This window comes from Sceloporus undulatus, chromosome 4, assembly GCF_019175285.1.
Source record: "Sceloporus undulatus isolate JIND9_A2432 ecotype Alabama chromosome 4, SceUnd_v1.1, whole genome shotgun sequence".
Classification (NCBI taxonomy): Eukaryota; Metazoa; Chordata; class Lepidosauria; order Squamata; family Phrynosomatidae; genus Sceloporus; species Sceloporus undulatus.
The window spans coordinates 251,202,726-251,218,391 of NC_056525.1; the positions used below are offsets into that span (position 1 = coordinate 251,202,726).

The 15,666-nt window shown below is 54.3% G+C and overlaps 2 protein-coding genes across 2 annotated transcripts in view; one reads left to right on the top strand and one right to left on the bottom strand.

The window, feature by feature from the left end:
* The window catches only part of GRINA (glutamate ionotropic receptor NMDA type subunit associated protein 1), a 595,197-nt gene that overhangs the window by 324,571 nt on the left and 254,960 nt on the right, over positions 1-15,666 (bottom strand). The gene's annotated exons all lie outside the window — the stretch shown is intronic.
* EPPK1 (epiplakin 1) overlaps positions 1-15,666 on the top strand; it is a 33,252-nt gene that overhangs the window by 8,026 nt on the left and 9,560 nt on the right. The window contains exons 2-7 of the mRNA XM_042464496.1: positions 997-1,345; positions 1,499-1,680; positions 2,759-2,877; positions 3,174-3,271; positions 7,170-8,299; positions 9,851-9,905. Coding sequence (XP_042320430.1) covers positions 997-1,345; positions 1,499-1,680; positions 2,759-2,877; positions 3,174-3,271; positions 7,170-8,299; positions 9,851-9,905 — 1,933 coding nt within the window. The remainder of the gene's footprint in view (positions 1-996; positions 1,346-1,498; positions 1,681-2,758; positions 2,878-3,173; positions 3,272-7,169; positions 8,300-9,850; positions 9,906-15,666) is intronic.

The window sequence follows — 15,666 nt, forward strand, 5'->3', positions numbered from 1 at the left end:
GTAGTTAAGGTAGCTGCGGGGGGAGTTCCATGGGACGAAGTCTCCATTTGGGAGGTTCGCCATGCCAAGTACATCCGTGTAGAAGGGAGGAGCTCCTGAGATACTTACAGATCCGGTGTCCTCACCATTGACCAAGTGGAAACGGAGTCACCGCCATTGTGAACAGGACAGGAGGGAGACAAGGAGGAATCCCATGCACACTCTCATGGGACACTGGGAGACGCCTGAGGGATCACGAGGCCGTGTTCCTTCCGTTGGTGAGTTCCAGGGCCAGGAGGTCTCCCTCTGGGATCGCCTCGTTCGCTCAGGTACAGCCCGTGACCCAAAGGGAGGAGCTTCTTAATGAAGTACGTGACGGGATCCTGAGCTTGGGAGTGATTGTCACTACTGGGGCGCCCCTGCTAACACAGAGGATTCCGTCTGGGAAAGTAGGCAGAAGAGGGCAGCAGTCGGCCAGTGGCTGGCTCAGGTCCAGATGGTGGAGCTCAGTTTGGCCACAGACGTGACATTGAAAACGCCTAGCGTCTGGGTGAGCATAGAAGTGCCTGCGGGCGGTTCCAAGGGAGCGGGTCCGATGGGAGCCCTGCTTCGCCAATTGTGACCTGTGGAGAAACGCAGGGCTTTGGAAATACTGGTCGCGGATTGCTGGCACCAAGAGCTTTGCAAATATACCAGCCTGTTGAGAGATAGGAGGGAAGAGCAACCAGCTGAAGTGCTCTGGACTGCGGAGGCAGGTGACCCCCAGACGCTTCAGCTCCCAGATCTTGACAAGGACCTCGTCAGAACTCACCCAGGCACAGACTGGGGATCACCAAAATGGACTCGGTCAGCGATACTGGAGGCACGAGCTGCATTGCGGCGTCTGGGCCCATCCAGGTCTGACCCTCAGAGGGAAGATGACCATCTACAGGCCGGTGGAGGCCTCCTGAGCCAGGCACGCCTGGTGCTGTTGGAGGCTCGGCTGCCACCGGGTTCATACTGACCCTGTGATAACAGGAACTCTCTTCGAGAAGCCGTCTCCCGTGGGTGGTGGGGGCAGAGCTTCGGGAGAAGCTTCTCTCCGCAGAGAGGCCGTGACGGCTACCGGGACCTCCTACACAGGAGCAAGATTCCCTTTTTCCAGGCCATGAAGAAAGGCTTCGTCAGGACCTGGGCATCCGCCTGCTGGAGGCCCAAAGGCCACGGTGGGCAGCATGACCAGCCACAGCCACGCCTCCCCGTGGAGGTGCATACGAAGCGGGGCTACTTTGATGAGGAAATGAAACGGGTCCTTTCGACCCACAGACGACACAAGGCTTCTTTTGCCCCAACATCACGAAAACTACCTAATGGCAGCTCCTGCTGCGTGCTTTCCCCGACCTGAGACGGACCTCTTGAGGCTGCATGTGTGGACAGGGTTCTTCTCCTTCATCTCACCGAGACCGAGGAGTCCTTGCAGTTCCTAGACCAGGGTGGGTTGGCCTTTTCCGGGTAAGAGGTCCAAACTCCTCTTCTCCAGATACATCCTTCCAGAAGAGTCAGGAGCTATTACGCCAATACAAAATGGCACCGTAACTTTGAAGACCTGACCAATCCTCATACCACCGTCCTGAGGGACAGAGAAAAGCGTGCCAAGCCACCGGGCCCCCGGAAGCTCCAAGGGCACCAGCGTACCGCACCGAAAGATGACGACCTGGGCATGTATAAGGGACTGGCGAGGGCCTTGCATCCCCACGGCATGCCATATCCGGCGGAGAGCACCAGGACAGCCGGTCATGTGTGGACCTGCTCCTCTCCAACTACATCACTGAAGAAAAGAGGAAAGGGGGTGCATTACTGGATCTGTAACCAAGGAGTGTGCTACCTATAGACAGCTGCTACGCTCCTTACCGCCCTCATCAAGACGGAAGAAGATACACGTTAGGAACTTTAATGTAAAAGTATGGGTCCAGACCAAGAGATGGAAACGATAGAGGATGAGGGAGCGTTCTGAATGCCTTCCCCGGAGATTTCAAATTGGGAACGTGCTTTTGCGGTCTCCGTTTGTAACAAGTTGATTTTTTGTGGATTGAGGGTCAAAACTTCTCCCTTGTGCTCCTCTTCTCTGGACAAGTCTCGACTTCAAGACGGGAAGGACGAGGCGCTTCTGAGTCAGATCCATAAATGGCAGCCTGACTTGGAGGAGCTCACCAACATCTCTGGGCTTACAGGCCAAAACCAGAGAGGAGAAAGCACACTGAAACCTGATGTGTCCAGACATGATGATGTGATGATGATGTGATTGATGTACTGACAAAGAAGAGAAGGGAGGAAGCGATGTGATGATACTGTGGAGCTGGGACGAAAAGGGAGAAGGCCTTGAAGTCCCGATAGTTAGGTAGCTGCTGGGGAGTTCCATGGACAGAAGTTCCATTGGGAGGTTTCCATTCCAGTACATCCCTGTGCGAGCGGAAGGAGTCCTGAGATACTACAGTTCGGTTGTCCTCACCATTGACCAAGTGGAACCGTAGTCACCGCCATTGTGAACAGGACAGAGGAGGAGAAGACAAAGGAGGAATCCCATGCACACTCTCATGAGGACCACTGGGAAGACGCCTTGAGGGATCACACCGTTAGTCCTTACGGTTGGTGAGTTCCAGGTGCCCCGGAGGTCTCCCTCTGGGATCTCCTTTCTCCCCATACATCCCAGTGACCCAAAGGGAGGAGCTCTTAATGAAGTACCGTTACGGGATCCTGAGCATGAGGGATGATTGTCACACTGGCGCCCCTGCTAACACAGAAGGATCCCAGTTCCTGGGAAAGTAGCAGAAGAGGGCAGCAGTCCGGCCAGTGGCTGGACTCATGCCCAGGATGGTGGAGCTCAGTTTGCCACAGGACGGTACCTGAAAAACGCCCTACGTTGGTTGAGCATAGAAGTGCCTGCGGCGAGATTCCAAGGGAGCAGGCGCTCGCATGGGAGCTCCTCTTCTCCAAATATGTGACCGTGGAGAAGGAAGAAAGGCCGGCGTTCTGGAGAAATACTGGTCGCGATTGCTGAGCCCAGCGGAGCTTGTGCAAATAATCCCCAGCCTGATTGAGGAGATGGAGGAGAAGAGCAACCAGCTGAAGTTCTCTGGACTGCGGAGGCAGGTGACCGCCTCAGAGCTCTTCAGCTCCCAGATCATTGACCAGGACCCTCTCAAAACCTCACCCAGGGCACCAAGACTGTGAGGAGATCACCAAAAATGGACTCGTTGTCAAGCGCTGCCCGGAAGGCAACGAGTGCATTGCTGGCGTGCGGTTCCCCATCCAGGTCTGACCCCTCCAAGACGGAGAAGCTGACCATCTACCAGGCCATGTGGAAGAGCCTCTGAGGCAGGCACGGCCCGGTGCTGTTGGGGCTCAGGCTGCCACGGGTTCATCCTGGACCCTGTGAAATAACAGGAAAATCTCTGTTCGAGGAATGCCGTCTCCGCGGGCTTGTGGGGGCGCGAGCTTCGGGAGAAGCTTCTCTCGCAGAGAGGGCCGTGACCGGCTGCCCGGACCCTACACAGGAAGCAAGATCTCCCTTTTCCAGGCCTGAAGAAATGCCTCATCGTCAAGGATCGCTGCATCCGCCTGCTGGGGCCCAATTGCCACGGGGGGGCATATCATTGACCCCATCCACAGCCACCGCCTTCCCGTGGAGGTTGCATACAAAGCGGTGCTATTTGATGAGGAATGAACCGGTCCTTTCGGACCACAGACGACACAACGGCTTCTTTTGACCCCAACACTCACGAAAAAACCTGGACTACTGCGCTCTGCTGCGATGCTTTCCCCGATCTGGAAGGACTCTTGATGTGCTGTGGTAGGTGACAAGGGTTCTTTCCTTCCATTCCCGAGACACGAGGAGGGTCCGTGCAGTTTTCCAGACGGGTGGGCTTGGACCTTTCCAGGGGTCAAGAGGTCTCCCGGTGGGTTTTTTGATCTTCGGGGCTGGCTTTGTGGCGTCCTTGGAGGATGAATCCTTCAGTCATGTACGAGGGGAGGTGGAGGGGCTGGGCTATGTGAGCGTCCATACGGGTGGGATGGTGTCATAAGGGACTGGCGAGGGCTGTAACCTTGGGGGAAGACGGGAAGGGTCTTGTGTGGACCTGTCCTCTACTACTCTGACGAGAGGCCAGAATTACGGTCTGTCCAAGGAGGGTTGCCTCCTTGCCAGTGCTAAGTCCTTAGCTCATCAGAAGGGGAGCTCGTGGTTAATGTGTAGGGTCCGCAGGTGGCACCACGGGGGGAGCGTCTGGATGTCTTCCCCGGAGATCATGGGAGTGCTTTGCGGTCTCGTTGTCAGTTGTTTGGTGGTTTGCGGGGTCTTCTCCTTTGGGGCTCCTCTTATCTGGAAGTTGAATTAGAGGGAAGAGCTTCTGTGTCGTTCCAATGGAGGGTTGGGGGCACCAACACTGGTGTCTCCTTCGGGCCGCGGGGGGGCTCACCGCGATCCCTCTGATGTGTTAGAAATATGTGTGATGATGTGATGTTGATGGTGTTTGTTTGCCAGAAGATAAAGGGAGGGTGATGTGTTACTGCTTGTGGCGCTGGGAGAAAAGGAGAAGTTGGTCGGGTTCGGTAGTTGTGGGGAGTTCATGGGGTTATTGGAGTTTTCATTAAGTAACCCTGTGGGAGCGGGCGGGCTCGGTCTACAGATCGGTGTCTCCATGCAAGTGGAAGTAGTTCAGCCTTGTGGCCAGGAAGAGGCGGAGGACCGGAGGTATGCCATCTCTGAGGAACACTGGGGGGCGCCTTGCGGGTCCACAACAGGAGAGAAAGCATCCGTGCATGTTTATCGCCGTGTGTGATGGTGTGTGACATAGATGATTGCTGATGATGATGTGATTCTTGAACAGTGGAAGGGGAGGAAGATGTGAGGATGCTGTTGGCTGGGGAAAGGAGAAGCCTTGAATTCCCGGATAGTTATGTAGCTGTGGGGGTTCCATGGACAGAAGTTCCATTGTGAGGTTCCCATTCAGACATCCTGTGGGAGCGGAAGGAGCTCCGAGATCTACAGACCGGTTTGTCTCCCCATGACCAGTGTAACATAGTCACGCCATTGTGAACAGGGACAGAGGAGGGAGGACAAAGGAGGAATCCCATTGCACACTTCATGGGCCACTGGGAAGAGCCTTGGGATTCACCGTGTCCTTCCGTTTGGTGAGCTCCAGGGCCGGAGGTCTCCCTCTGGTATCTCCTCTTTCCCCGTACATTTCTGATGGGAAAAGGAGGAACTTTTAGCTATACAGAGCGTGTAATTTAACACCAGAGGAACTCACTGGCTTTCTGTAACTTTATCTCTCGGAGCTGGTGGACGACTTGGGGACGTGGTGTTAGAGAAGGTTGTTTTGTTGTAATGCTACTGTCCTGAGTCATCTCAGAAAAAGGTGTGGCTTGTATTGGAACTTGGAGGAGGAAAAGGCAGGCCCTGAAGTCCCGGATTGTGGAAGTATGTTTGGGATTCCTGGACAGAAGGTTTCCATCTGGGAGCTTCTCCTCCAAGTAATCCCTCAGGGCGAAGCGGAGGAGCTTTGCACTCTACGCTTCTGTATCCTCACCATTTGACCAAATGGACACTGTGGTACTGCATTGTAACAGAACGAGGAGGAGATGGAACACGTTCTCACATTAGCCATCCTTCAGCTGAGCCAGGAAGTATCCAATTCTCAGTCTCGCCACTATGATTTCTGCATCACATTGCTGGCTGCGGAATATTGAGTAACCACCGTGAAGGTTCCAAGTATGGAGGGCTTCTCTCGGGAGCCTAACTTTTCATGTGTCTCTCTTCGGAAGGAAGAATTTTTGTGCACGCCATGGATCGCCACAGTGAGGCTGAAGGAAAACTTAAATGCATACCACACTTACTACGGAAACTGATAGTCAAACAGCAGGCCAGGACGAAATGAGGAATCTCAACGAAGTCAATACATCCAGAATCCCAGTATGTTTGAAACAGAACACCAAGAGGGCCGATATTCCTTGATTTGTTATCATCCTGTTGTGATGGTTGCAGGAACAGTTCCTTGTGGGATCTACTCCATTCTGGCTATTCTGGAGAGAAAGGGCTGAGCTTTTGCAATCTGCATCTGGCATTCTCAGCAGGACCAATGGAAACCATTCACAACTCGTCACCAGAAGAGAAGAGGGAGACAAAGGGGATTCCCTGCACACTCTCACATGGACATTGGGAAGACCATTGCGGATTCAGAGGTGGTCTGGCAGGGATCATTAGAGGTTCCTTTGGGATCTCCTCTCCTTCCCGATAATCCAGAGGGAAGCGGGAAGAGCTTTCAACAATATCAAAATGGGATCCTGACTCTGAGGAGCTCACCACATCTCAGCAACCTGCTACAGACACCAAGCTGGAAGAGGAAGCAGCCCACTTACACTGACTGTCGAATGATGATGATGATGATGATGATTGATGATGAACTTGAGAAAGGGGAAGGGGAGGAGATGGACGATGTATGTGGAGCTGGGAGAAAGGGAAGGCTCTTGAAGTCCGTTTTAGGTAGTGCTGGGGTGTTCCTGGAAGAAGTCTCCTTTGGGGGTTTTCTCATCCAAGTACTCCCTGTGGAGAAGCGGAAGGAGCTCTGAGATACTACAGATCGGTGTCTCTCACATGACCACGTGGAAAACCGTTGTCACGCCATTGTGAACGGACGAGGGGAGAAGAAAGGAGGAATCCCTGCACACTCTCATGGGCCACGGGGAGAGCCTTGAGGGATCACACCAAACCAGAGGAGAAAGCATCCCATGATGGCCTGATGTTCCAGACCATGTGATGGATGATGTGACAGATGATGATGATGTGTGATGCTTTGAAAAGTGGAGGGGAGCAGGATGTGATGATGCTGTGGAGCTGGGAGCGGGGAAAGGAAAGCCTTGAAGTCCCGGATAGTTAAGGTTAGCGCTTGGGTTCCTGGACAGAAGTCTCCTTGGCGGGTCTCCATTCCAGTAATCCCTGTGGAGAGCGAGGAGCTCCTGAGATACTAGATCCGGTGTCTACCTGACCAAGTGGACGTTAGTCACCGCCTTGTGAACAGGACAGAGGGGAGAAGACAAAGGAGGATTCCCATGCCACTCTCAGAGGACCACTGGGATAGCCTTGAGGGATCACACCTAGTCCTTCACGTGGTGAGTTCCAGGAGGTCTCCCTCTGGGATCTCCTCTTCTCCCAGTACATCCCAGAAGAGAAGCGAGAAAAGCTTTTGAGCCAATACCGAAACAGCAGCCTTACCCCTGAGGAGATCACAGACATCCTTGGTGCTCTCTTGGCAGAACCCAGAACCAGAGAGAGGAAGGACCCCACGACACCCGAGACAACCAAAGACACCGATGGGGAGGAGGGTTGTGATGCACCTGACAAAGTGGAGAGGGAGGAGGACAGCAAGGATACTGTGGAGCTGGGAGAAAAGGAGAAGTCGCTGAAGTCGCAGATGGTGAACGTTGCAACTGGAGAGTTCCACAGACAGAGGGTTTCCATCTGGGAGGTTCTCCATTCCAAGTACGTCCCTCAGGAGAAGCGGAAGGAGCTCTTACAACTGTACAAATCTGGCATTCTCACCACTGACCAAATGGAAACCATAGTCACCTCCATTGTGAACAGGACAGAGGAGAAGAATTCCAGCGAACTTGCTTGTTTTAGTAGTCAGCAAGAAGAGACAAGATCATCAGAAGAAATCCAGAATATTTGCTCACCTGAATCCATCTCTTTGGAAGACGCGTTTCGGTCTGAGAGTTTTGTGGTGCCAGCCGGAGAGTTCCAGGGGCAAATGGTGTCTTGCTGGGACCTCCTCTCTTCCAAATACGTCTCAGAAGAGAAGAAGCAAGAGCTTCTAAGACAATTCAGAATGGAAGCCCTTTCCATTCAGGATCTGGTTGGCATTCTCACCAGCATCATCATAGAAACAGAAAGGCCGAAGACCAAGGAGACCGGGAGTCCCAGGGAGGCTGGTCTGGGCGAGGAATGTGGCATGGAGGCGCATGGAGACCTGCAAGCCCAGCAGAAGGAGCGGCAGCAGGAGCTGAAGAAATCCTTGAGGACCACCTTGGTCCCCGTGTCGGTCGGGGAGTACAAGGGGCGGAGGGTCTGTGTGCTGGACCTCCTGTTTTCTAAATATGTCCCCCAGGACAAGAGGCAAGAGCTCCTCGAACTGTACAGAGCAGGGACGTTGCCCATCGAAGAAATGATCGCAACCATCACTGCCATGATTGAAGAGGCCGAGAGCAAGCGGGGGAAGCGGAGCACCAGGAAGAAAATGTCCTGCATGAAAGGGAAACTGTGCTGGAAGGACCACGGTGCCCATCCGTGAGCCACGGGACGCCTGTGTCCCTGGACCCATTTCTCTGCCCAACGCCCTTCACTGCCTCTCATCCCGCTGTGAATGTGAACTGGCTGCTTTTGCTTTTGGCTTGAAGCTGGTCCTCTCTGCTGCTCCCATAAAGGTCTCATTTCTTCTGTGGTCTGGTGCAGAATTGGTATCTGGGCTCCTGCACACGCTTGTTTCAAGCATCCATAGTCCACCTCTGCATTGCCAGACCCAACTTCCCTTGCAAAGGTCTGCTCCTCATGTGCCATGCGCTCAATCTTGGCAGATTTCTCAGTAGCTTCCTGGGAAATGCTGCTTGTATTTCCTGCCTGGCAGCAGTCATGGCCTCTGAAGCAAGAGGAGAAAGGAAGCGGTCAGTGGCCTCCAGCACTCCCTGGGTCTCTCCCTTCCTCACTTCTGGCCAGCCCCTTCTCGGAGGGCTGGAATCCTAGACCCCAAAAGGGCCACCCAGTCCTGCCCGCTTCTGCCAGGCAGTGTATAACAATGCCCAGGACCTGTGGGAGTCCCTTCATCTGGAGGCAGGCCTGAAGAGGGCTTCCACTCTATCATGGGTCATTCACCTGGTGTGAGTCCAAAGTCCTGCCTGGAGCTCTCAGGCCGCTGGACGTGGCTTCCCCCTCTCCCTGGAAGAGCCAGCTTGGCGGTGGACCAACACTACTGGACTTCTTCTGCTGTCAATAAAAAACCTTTCCACCTTTTTGACTCTGGTTTTGTTGAAGTTTGGCCTGAGCCGAGGCAGGTCCCTCCCTCTCTCCCTCCCATGATCTAGAAGAGGGAGACAGGAGACTTTTACTTACACTCTGTGGAGTTCTGTTCCCCATGGATGACAAAATCTATGGGACCTCCTTCCTTGGAGGTCTTGAAACAGAGGCTGGGTGGCCATCTCTCAATGGGCCTGCTTTGATTGAGAGTTCCTGCATGGCAGAAGAAGGGGGTTGGATTGGATCAGGGCCCTTCTTGGGGGTCTCTTCCAACTCTATGGTTCTATGACCAATGGTGGTGTGATGCACGCATGATGGTGTTGGTGTGGCCACATGCACACATCGCCATTGGGGAGAATGGGGGGCAGGGCTATCCCCGGATTCTCCAGAAGAGGAGAGCTGACTAATTCAGTCATTTAGGTATTTCTAGGCCATCTTTCAGGCCTAAACCCCTCCTAAAGTGCTTGAATAAAAGACTTAAAGCAGAAAGTAATTCTTAAAATGTGCAAAAAAGAAAATATTCCAATGAAAAGCTCCAGAAGAGAGAGAAAGGTGGCTGGAGTGGAAAGCCATCTCAGAGAACCATGGAATTCAGAAATTGGAAGGGATGCAAAAGGCTATCTAGTCAAACCTCCTGCCATGCAGGAATACACAACTAAATCGACCTTGCAAGGCGGGCCACCCAACCTCTGTTTAAGGACGGCCAGGCAAGGAAAGATTACCACCTTCCTTGGAAGGTGGTAATCTTTTTTTTTTTTTTTTTTTTTTTTTTTTTTTTTTTCCGGACCTTTGATCTTCTTGTTTTTTCTTTCTCTGGACGCGTTCCAGCTCATCCATCATCCTTGAGTTGTGGGTCCCAAAACTGGACGCAGGACGACTCTGGGTGAGGTCTGGCCAAAGCAGAACATGAGCGGGGCAATTGCCTCCCAGAATCACATTGGCCCCTTTTGGCTGCCACATCACACTGTTGGCTCATGTTGGGCTTGTGGGCCACTAGGACCCATAGATTCTTCTTGCACATACTGCTTTCACAGTATGCAGACTGATATCCCAGACTGTATCCACACTGGAGAAATAACCCAATTTGGCACCGCTTTAACTGCCCTGGCTGAAGGGTATGGAATTCTGGGAGTTGAAGTTTGTTGTGGGCCCAGAGTGGAGCTCCCAGAATTCCATAGCCTTGAGTCAGACAAAGAGTTAAAGTGGTGCCAAACTCGGTGATTTCTCTGGTGTGTGTACATGTTGGTCTGGCTCCAATGGTTGCATCCAGGCAAAGTGGCAGCGCCAGGTGTGTTTGGGGGGTAATAGCCCCATAAACCGGGGGCATGTTGCCTGTGGCTGAATCACAGATATGTGCGTGTATGTGCGTTGGGAAGTGGGGCTGTTGTGACTCAGTGGCGCACAAATACTGGGTGCGTGATTCAGGACAAACGCTCAACACAGCAATGCAAATAGGACCTAATAGGCATCATTGAAACTTGGTGGGATGACTCTTGCGATCAGAATGCAGTAATAGAAGGGTATGGCCTCTTTCAGAGGAGGAGGACAAGCAGGAAAGGAGGTGGAGTAGCAGCAGGCCTCAAGGGTGTTTACTCCCGCGAAGAGACCCAGGGATGGAAGCCAGGCTGAGAGCATGTGCCCAAAAGTTCAGGGATGTGGCAGCGGTGGCGTTGGGGTGTGGGTCCACTACAGACCCAGAAGCAAAACAGAGGACTTGGATGATGATGATGCCTTCAAGCTGGAACGGAGGAGCGCATGTTCAGACAGGAGAGATGTGGCAGTGATGGGTGACTTCAGCTAACCTGACATTTGCTGGGAGTCAGGCGCAACCCAAAATTTAAGGTCCAGGAAATTCCTCACTTGCCTGGAAGACAATTTGATTATCCAAAAGGTAGAAAAGACAATAAGGGGGTCAGCCCTTTTAGAAATGATCCTAACCACCAAGGATGACTTGGTTAACGGAGTGCAAGTGGTGGGATCCTAAGGTGGAAGTGACCATGTTCTCCTGGAGTTTGTTAGGAGCCAGGCAGAGTCTCTGAGATGCTTGAATAATAGAATCCTAGAGTTGGAAGAGACCGCAAGGGCCCTGATCCAGTCCAACCCCTTCATTCTGCCCTGCAGGAACTCTCCATCAAAGCATCCCCATTGACAGAAGGCCATCCAGCCTCTGCATAAAGACCTCCAAGGAGGGAGACTCCACTATGATCTCTGAGGTAGGAGTGTGCTCCTCTGTCGGACAGCTCTTACTGTCAGGAAGTTCTTCCTAATGTTGATCTGGAATCTCTTTTCCTGGAGCTTGCATCCATTGCTCCAGGGCCTGTTCTCTGGAGCAGCAGGAAACAAGCTTGTTCCCTCCTCAGTGTGACATCCCTTCAAATACTTAAACAGGGCCATCATCTCACCTCTTAACCTTCTCTTCTCCAGGTAAACATCCCCAGCAGTTCCCTGAGTCTCTCCTCATAGGGCTTCATGGTTTCCAGACCCTTCACCATTTTGGTGGTTCCCCTTTGGATGTGCTCCAGTTTCTCAACATCCTTTTTGAATTGTGATGCCCAGAACTGGACACAGGATTATTCCAGGTGGGAGAGCTGATTTCAGTCAACTTAGAGAAATACTGAAGGGAATGCTGTGGATATAGTATATCTTGATTTCAGTAAGGCCTCTGACAAGGTCCCCATGACAAGCTTGGAAAATACAGGTTAGAAAAGGCAACTGTTAGATGGATTTGTCATTGGTTGACCGGCCGAACCCAAAGGCTGCTCAGCCATGGCTCCTCTTCTCCTTCATCCTGGAGCGTCCAGTGGGGCTCTGTCCTGGGCCCAGTCTGCCGTTCAACATCTTTATCAAGGACTTCCATGAAGGGATGGGGCCATACTTATCAAGGAGAAATGCCAGGCATTACACTGGGAGCCATATACACCCACATTACACTTAGGCAGGAAAAATGAAATAAGTATAGGACGGGTGACGTCTAGCTTGGCAGCAGCGTGTGTGAAAGGGATCTAGGGGTCTTAATAGACCACAGGCTTAATAGGAACAATGTAATGCAGAGACCCGGGGGCTCTTCCAACTCTAAAGGGGATTATCACACCAGGGCCAATTCAGCAATAATCACAGCCATGTAAATAAAAAGCAATGCTAGTGCTATCATGCTCAATAGTTTCGCACAGTTGCGTATTTGCGTGAGTAGCATGTAATATCACAGTTGCGTTTCAGACACATCCATAAATGCCCCCCTTTTCCCCATGTGATAATCTCCACACAATCTGAAGTGGTCGAACTGGGCCCCTCAGCAAATAGCTCTGCCCAGACGTTCCCGCGGCCGGTTCTGCCGTCCCCTGGGGCTGGCTATGGGATGCGGCCCCCTCCCCAAAGCAGGACCGGTGGAAGACGGCTTCCAAAGGGTTTGGTTGTGCAGAGGGGTCAACAGTGGAACACTGGGCTTCCTCAGAGAGCAACAGAGTGCCCTTCTTTGGAGGCTGTTTCTAAGCAGAGGCCGGGTGGCCACTTGTCCTGGGGGGGCATGGCAGGAGAAGGGGGCTGGACTGGCGGGCCCCTGGGGGTCTCTTGCAACTAGGATGCCATCATTCTATCAGGGGCACCATCTCCACCCATACAGTCAGGTGGGGGTCTTCTGCCCCATGGGGTGAAGGCTGGCCTGGTCCACCAAGAAGGATGGAGCTTCCAGGGGGAAAGGGAAGGGGAGCTGGATCAAGCCCCTCAAACCTCCCCCCCTACACACATGTACACACTTTTTTGATGCTGGAGGCAGCCCCCCCCCCCATTCCCTTTACACTATCCAGAGTGGTACTAAATGTGAATGGTAGCCCCCCTTTGCCCTGTCCTCCCCCACAGGGTCATTCCCAACCCCTCCCCCAGGCTTCCCTTTGGCTTTAATGGGTCCCCCCAGGAACCTCCTGCCAATGGTGGTCTAGGGAGGTGTGTGTGTGTGGGGGGGTCTCACAATTGCTCAAGGCCAGAGGATGACCCCTCTCACCCACAGTCTAGGAAATGGCGCAATCTAGGAAATGGCGCCAAATTGGGCGCTGGGTGGTCAGCCTGGGCTACTCTCACAAGTTGCCAGGTCTTTCCAATGGGGAGTGGGATTTCTGGAGTGTTTATTTGGGGAGAGGGTCATAAGAGGAATTGAGGAGGGGGAGAAATAGAAGATGGCTGCTCCGGGTGGGGAGCTGGCATTGAGGCCTCTTCTCCTGGGGACCCTGGGGGGCGGGTCTGTGGTGGCACATGACCCCTGTGACCCAGGCCGGGAACTGGAACTCCAAAACCAGAGGCCCAGAGGGTCCCTTCTCCAGAATGCCCCCCCCCAGCTCCATGATGAGGGAAGAAAAGAAGCCCAAGGGGCATAATCAGAGGGCAGAAATGGAATGGCACCTTTACCATGAGCCACTGTGCTAGCTTTGGGGGCAGGAGGGGAGGGTCCTGTGGGGCAGAAGGGGGTTCCTGAACCCAAGGCCTCCTGTGGCTGTGGCCCCCTGCCCTGGCAGGAGAGGAGGGCCATGTGTTGTGCCATGCCTCTTTGGAGGAAGAAGGCGCCACTCGCAATGTGCCACTGCTGGGAGGGAGCCATGGGGCCTCAAGTAGGATTGGGGAGGGGTCCTCTGGGGAGCCCCTTCCTCTGCTTAGAGCAGGGGTAGGCAACCTTTTTGAGCCGGGGGCCAGGTTGCTGTCCCTCAGACAACTGGGGGGCCGAACTCAAAATGGCGCCCAGAGCGGCGTGGAAGCTGTGGCGGGGGTGGCAATCAGTGGCAGGACCGGGCTGGGGCTGGTCCCAAGGCCTCGCTGGGCCAAATCTGGCCCGTGGGCCGTAGGTTGCCGACCCCTGCTTAGAGCACCAATGGGGTGGGGAGGAGGGTCGTGTGCCCCACATGTCTGCGCATGGCATCTCTCTCCCAGAGCAGCAGCCCCAGAGCCAGCCCCTGGCAAGCGGCTGGAAGGAGTAGTGGCTACTCAGAGTGGCCAAAGGGTGGCCTCTCGGAGCCTCAGCCCCTGGCTGCCCTTGAAGGGGGCACCTCCTGCCTAGCGGACACACAGAGCCCCACACAAGACCCCCACAGGCTCCCCATGGCCAGGCTGCAGGGTCAGGCCAGCAACTGGGCAAAGCTCCTCTCCTGGATCTTGGAAAGTTACTTTGTCACACAAGTTACTCCATTACTGTTATTACCCCAAAAGTAGTTCTTTGCCAGGACATTTGCAGTTGTAAGCATGACTAAGAAGCATGAGTTTATGTTTTAGCTTTTATTTGGGGATGTCCTCCATTTTCCTCTAACACCATTCTACAGTGCCTTGTCCTCCTTTGCAGTTAGGAGGACATCTGGTTACCCTGCCCAGGCCCCCTCTGCCCCATGGCTGCCCCAATGCCCAGAATAGCCTTGCAAGCAAGCAATGCCAGAGAGGCGCAGTGCTGGGCCTGTTGGTCTCCAGGGACCTGGGTTCGAATCCCCACCAGCCTTGGGCAATTCAAAGGTATAGCTGTGTTAGTCTGTCAGAATCAGTATGAAGAGAGATCTTGTAGCACCTTTGAGACTCACTGAGAGAAAGGAGTTGGCAGCATGAGCTTCTGCAAGTCACACTCTCTCAGCCTCTGCGGAAGGCAAGGGACACAGATCTTGCCACAGGATCCCTCGGAGCCGCGTGGCCTGGCGTCCTTTGTGGGGTCCAGGTCTCTTGGGGACTAGGGTTCGAATCCCTGCCGGAAGGCGGGGAGGCCACAATGATGACAACAACAACAACAACAACAACAGTGATAACAGCAACAGCTGCACCAGACCCAGAGCCTCAGAGGGATGGGCCGGTTGGGCCAGTTTGCCCAGTAAGCAGCCCTGGGGCAACTGGAGAGAAGCCTTGCCTGGCGCACCCTTTCTTTCTTTCTGGGGTCAGGGGCTCTTCAGGGGCTCTCTTCTGCGGAGGGGCTGGGGCCTTTCTCAGGGAAAGACCGAGGGGGTGGCTCTGGGCGGCCACTCATGCTGCCCCCCTCCAGACAGAATCCAGACTAGGGGGGCTTTTCTGCCCTCCTTTCCCCTCCTCTTGGGATGCTTGCCATGCTTTGCCTCTGGAGCCTTCTTCCTCCAGAGCAGCCATAGCAGCCTGTGGCTTCGCAAAGGGAGGAGGAAGAGGAGGCCTGATGCTGGGCTCCATCCGGGGGACATGAAGAAGGGTCCTGGGCCTGGAGAGCCATGGCCTGCAGAGAGGAGCAGCCAGACCCAGCCCTAGGCCTCCCAGGCTCTTTGCCCGAGGAAGCAGAAGAGGCCGCGGGGGCTTCGGGTTGGCCCCAGAAAGGCCTCCTTCTCCCCCGAATGCCCCGCCCGGGCCAGTCCTCCTCGTCCTCCTCAGGCCCCGCTCCATGCGGCAGAGTCCCTTCTAAAGCCATGGCCTCGGGAAGACTGGGCCCAGAGGGAATGCTTTCAATGGGACGTAGTCCATCTGAAGCCAAAGGGCCCTGCTTCCTCCCAGACTCCCGCCATCTCGCCTTCAAGCGTTCCAGAGAGACCGGCGGCCATAGTCTTTTGAGGGTCTCCCGCCCCGCCCCCAGTGACGTCACTGCGACCCCCCCCCGGACCCCCCCGACCCCCTGGCTCCGCTGCAGCTGCGCCGGCGCCGTTGCCTCGTCCTCCAGCAGGGGGCGG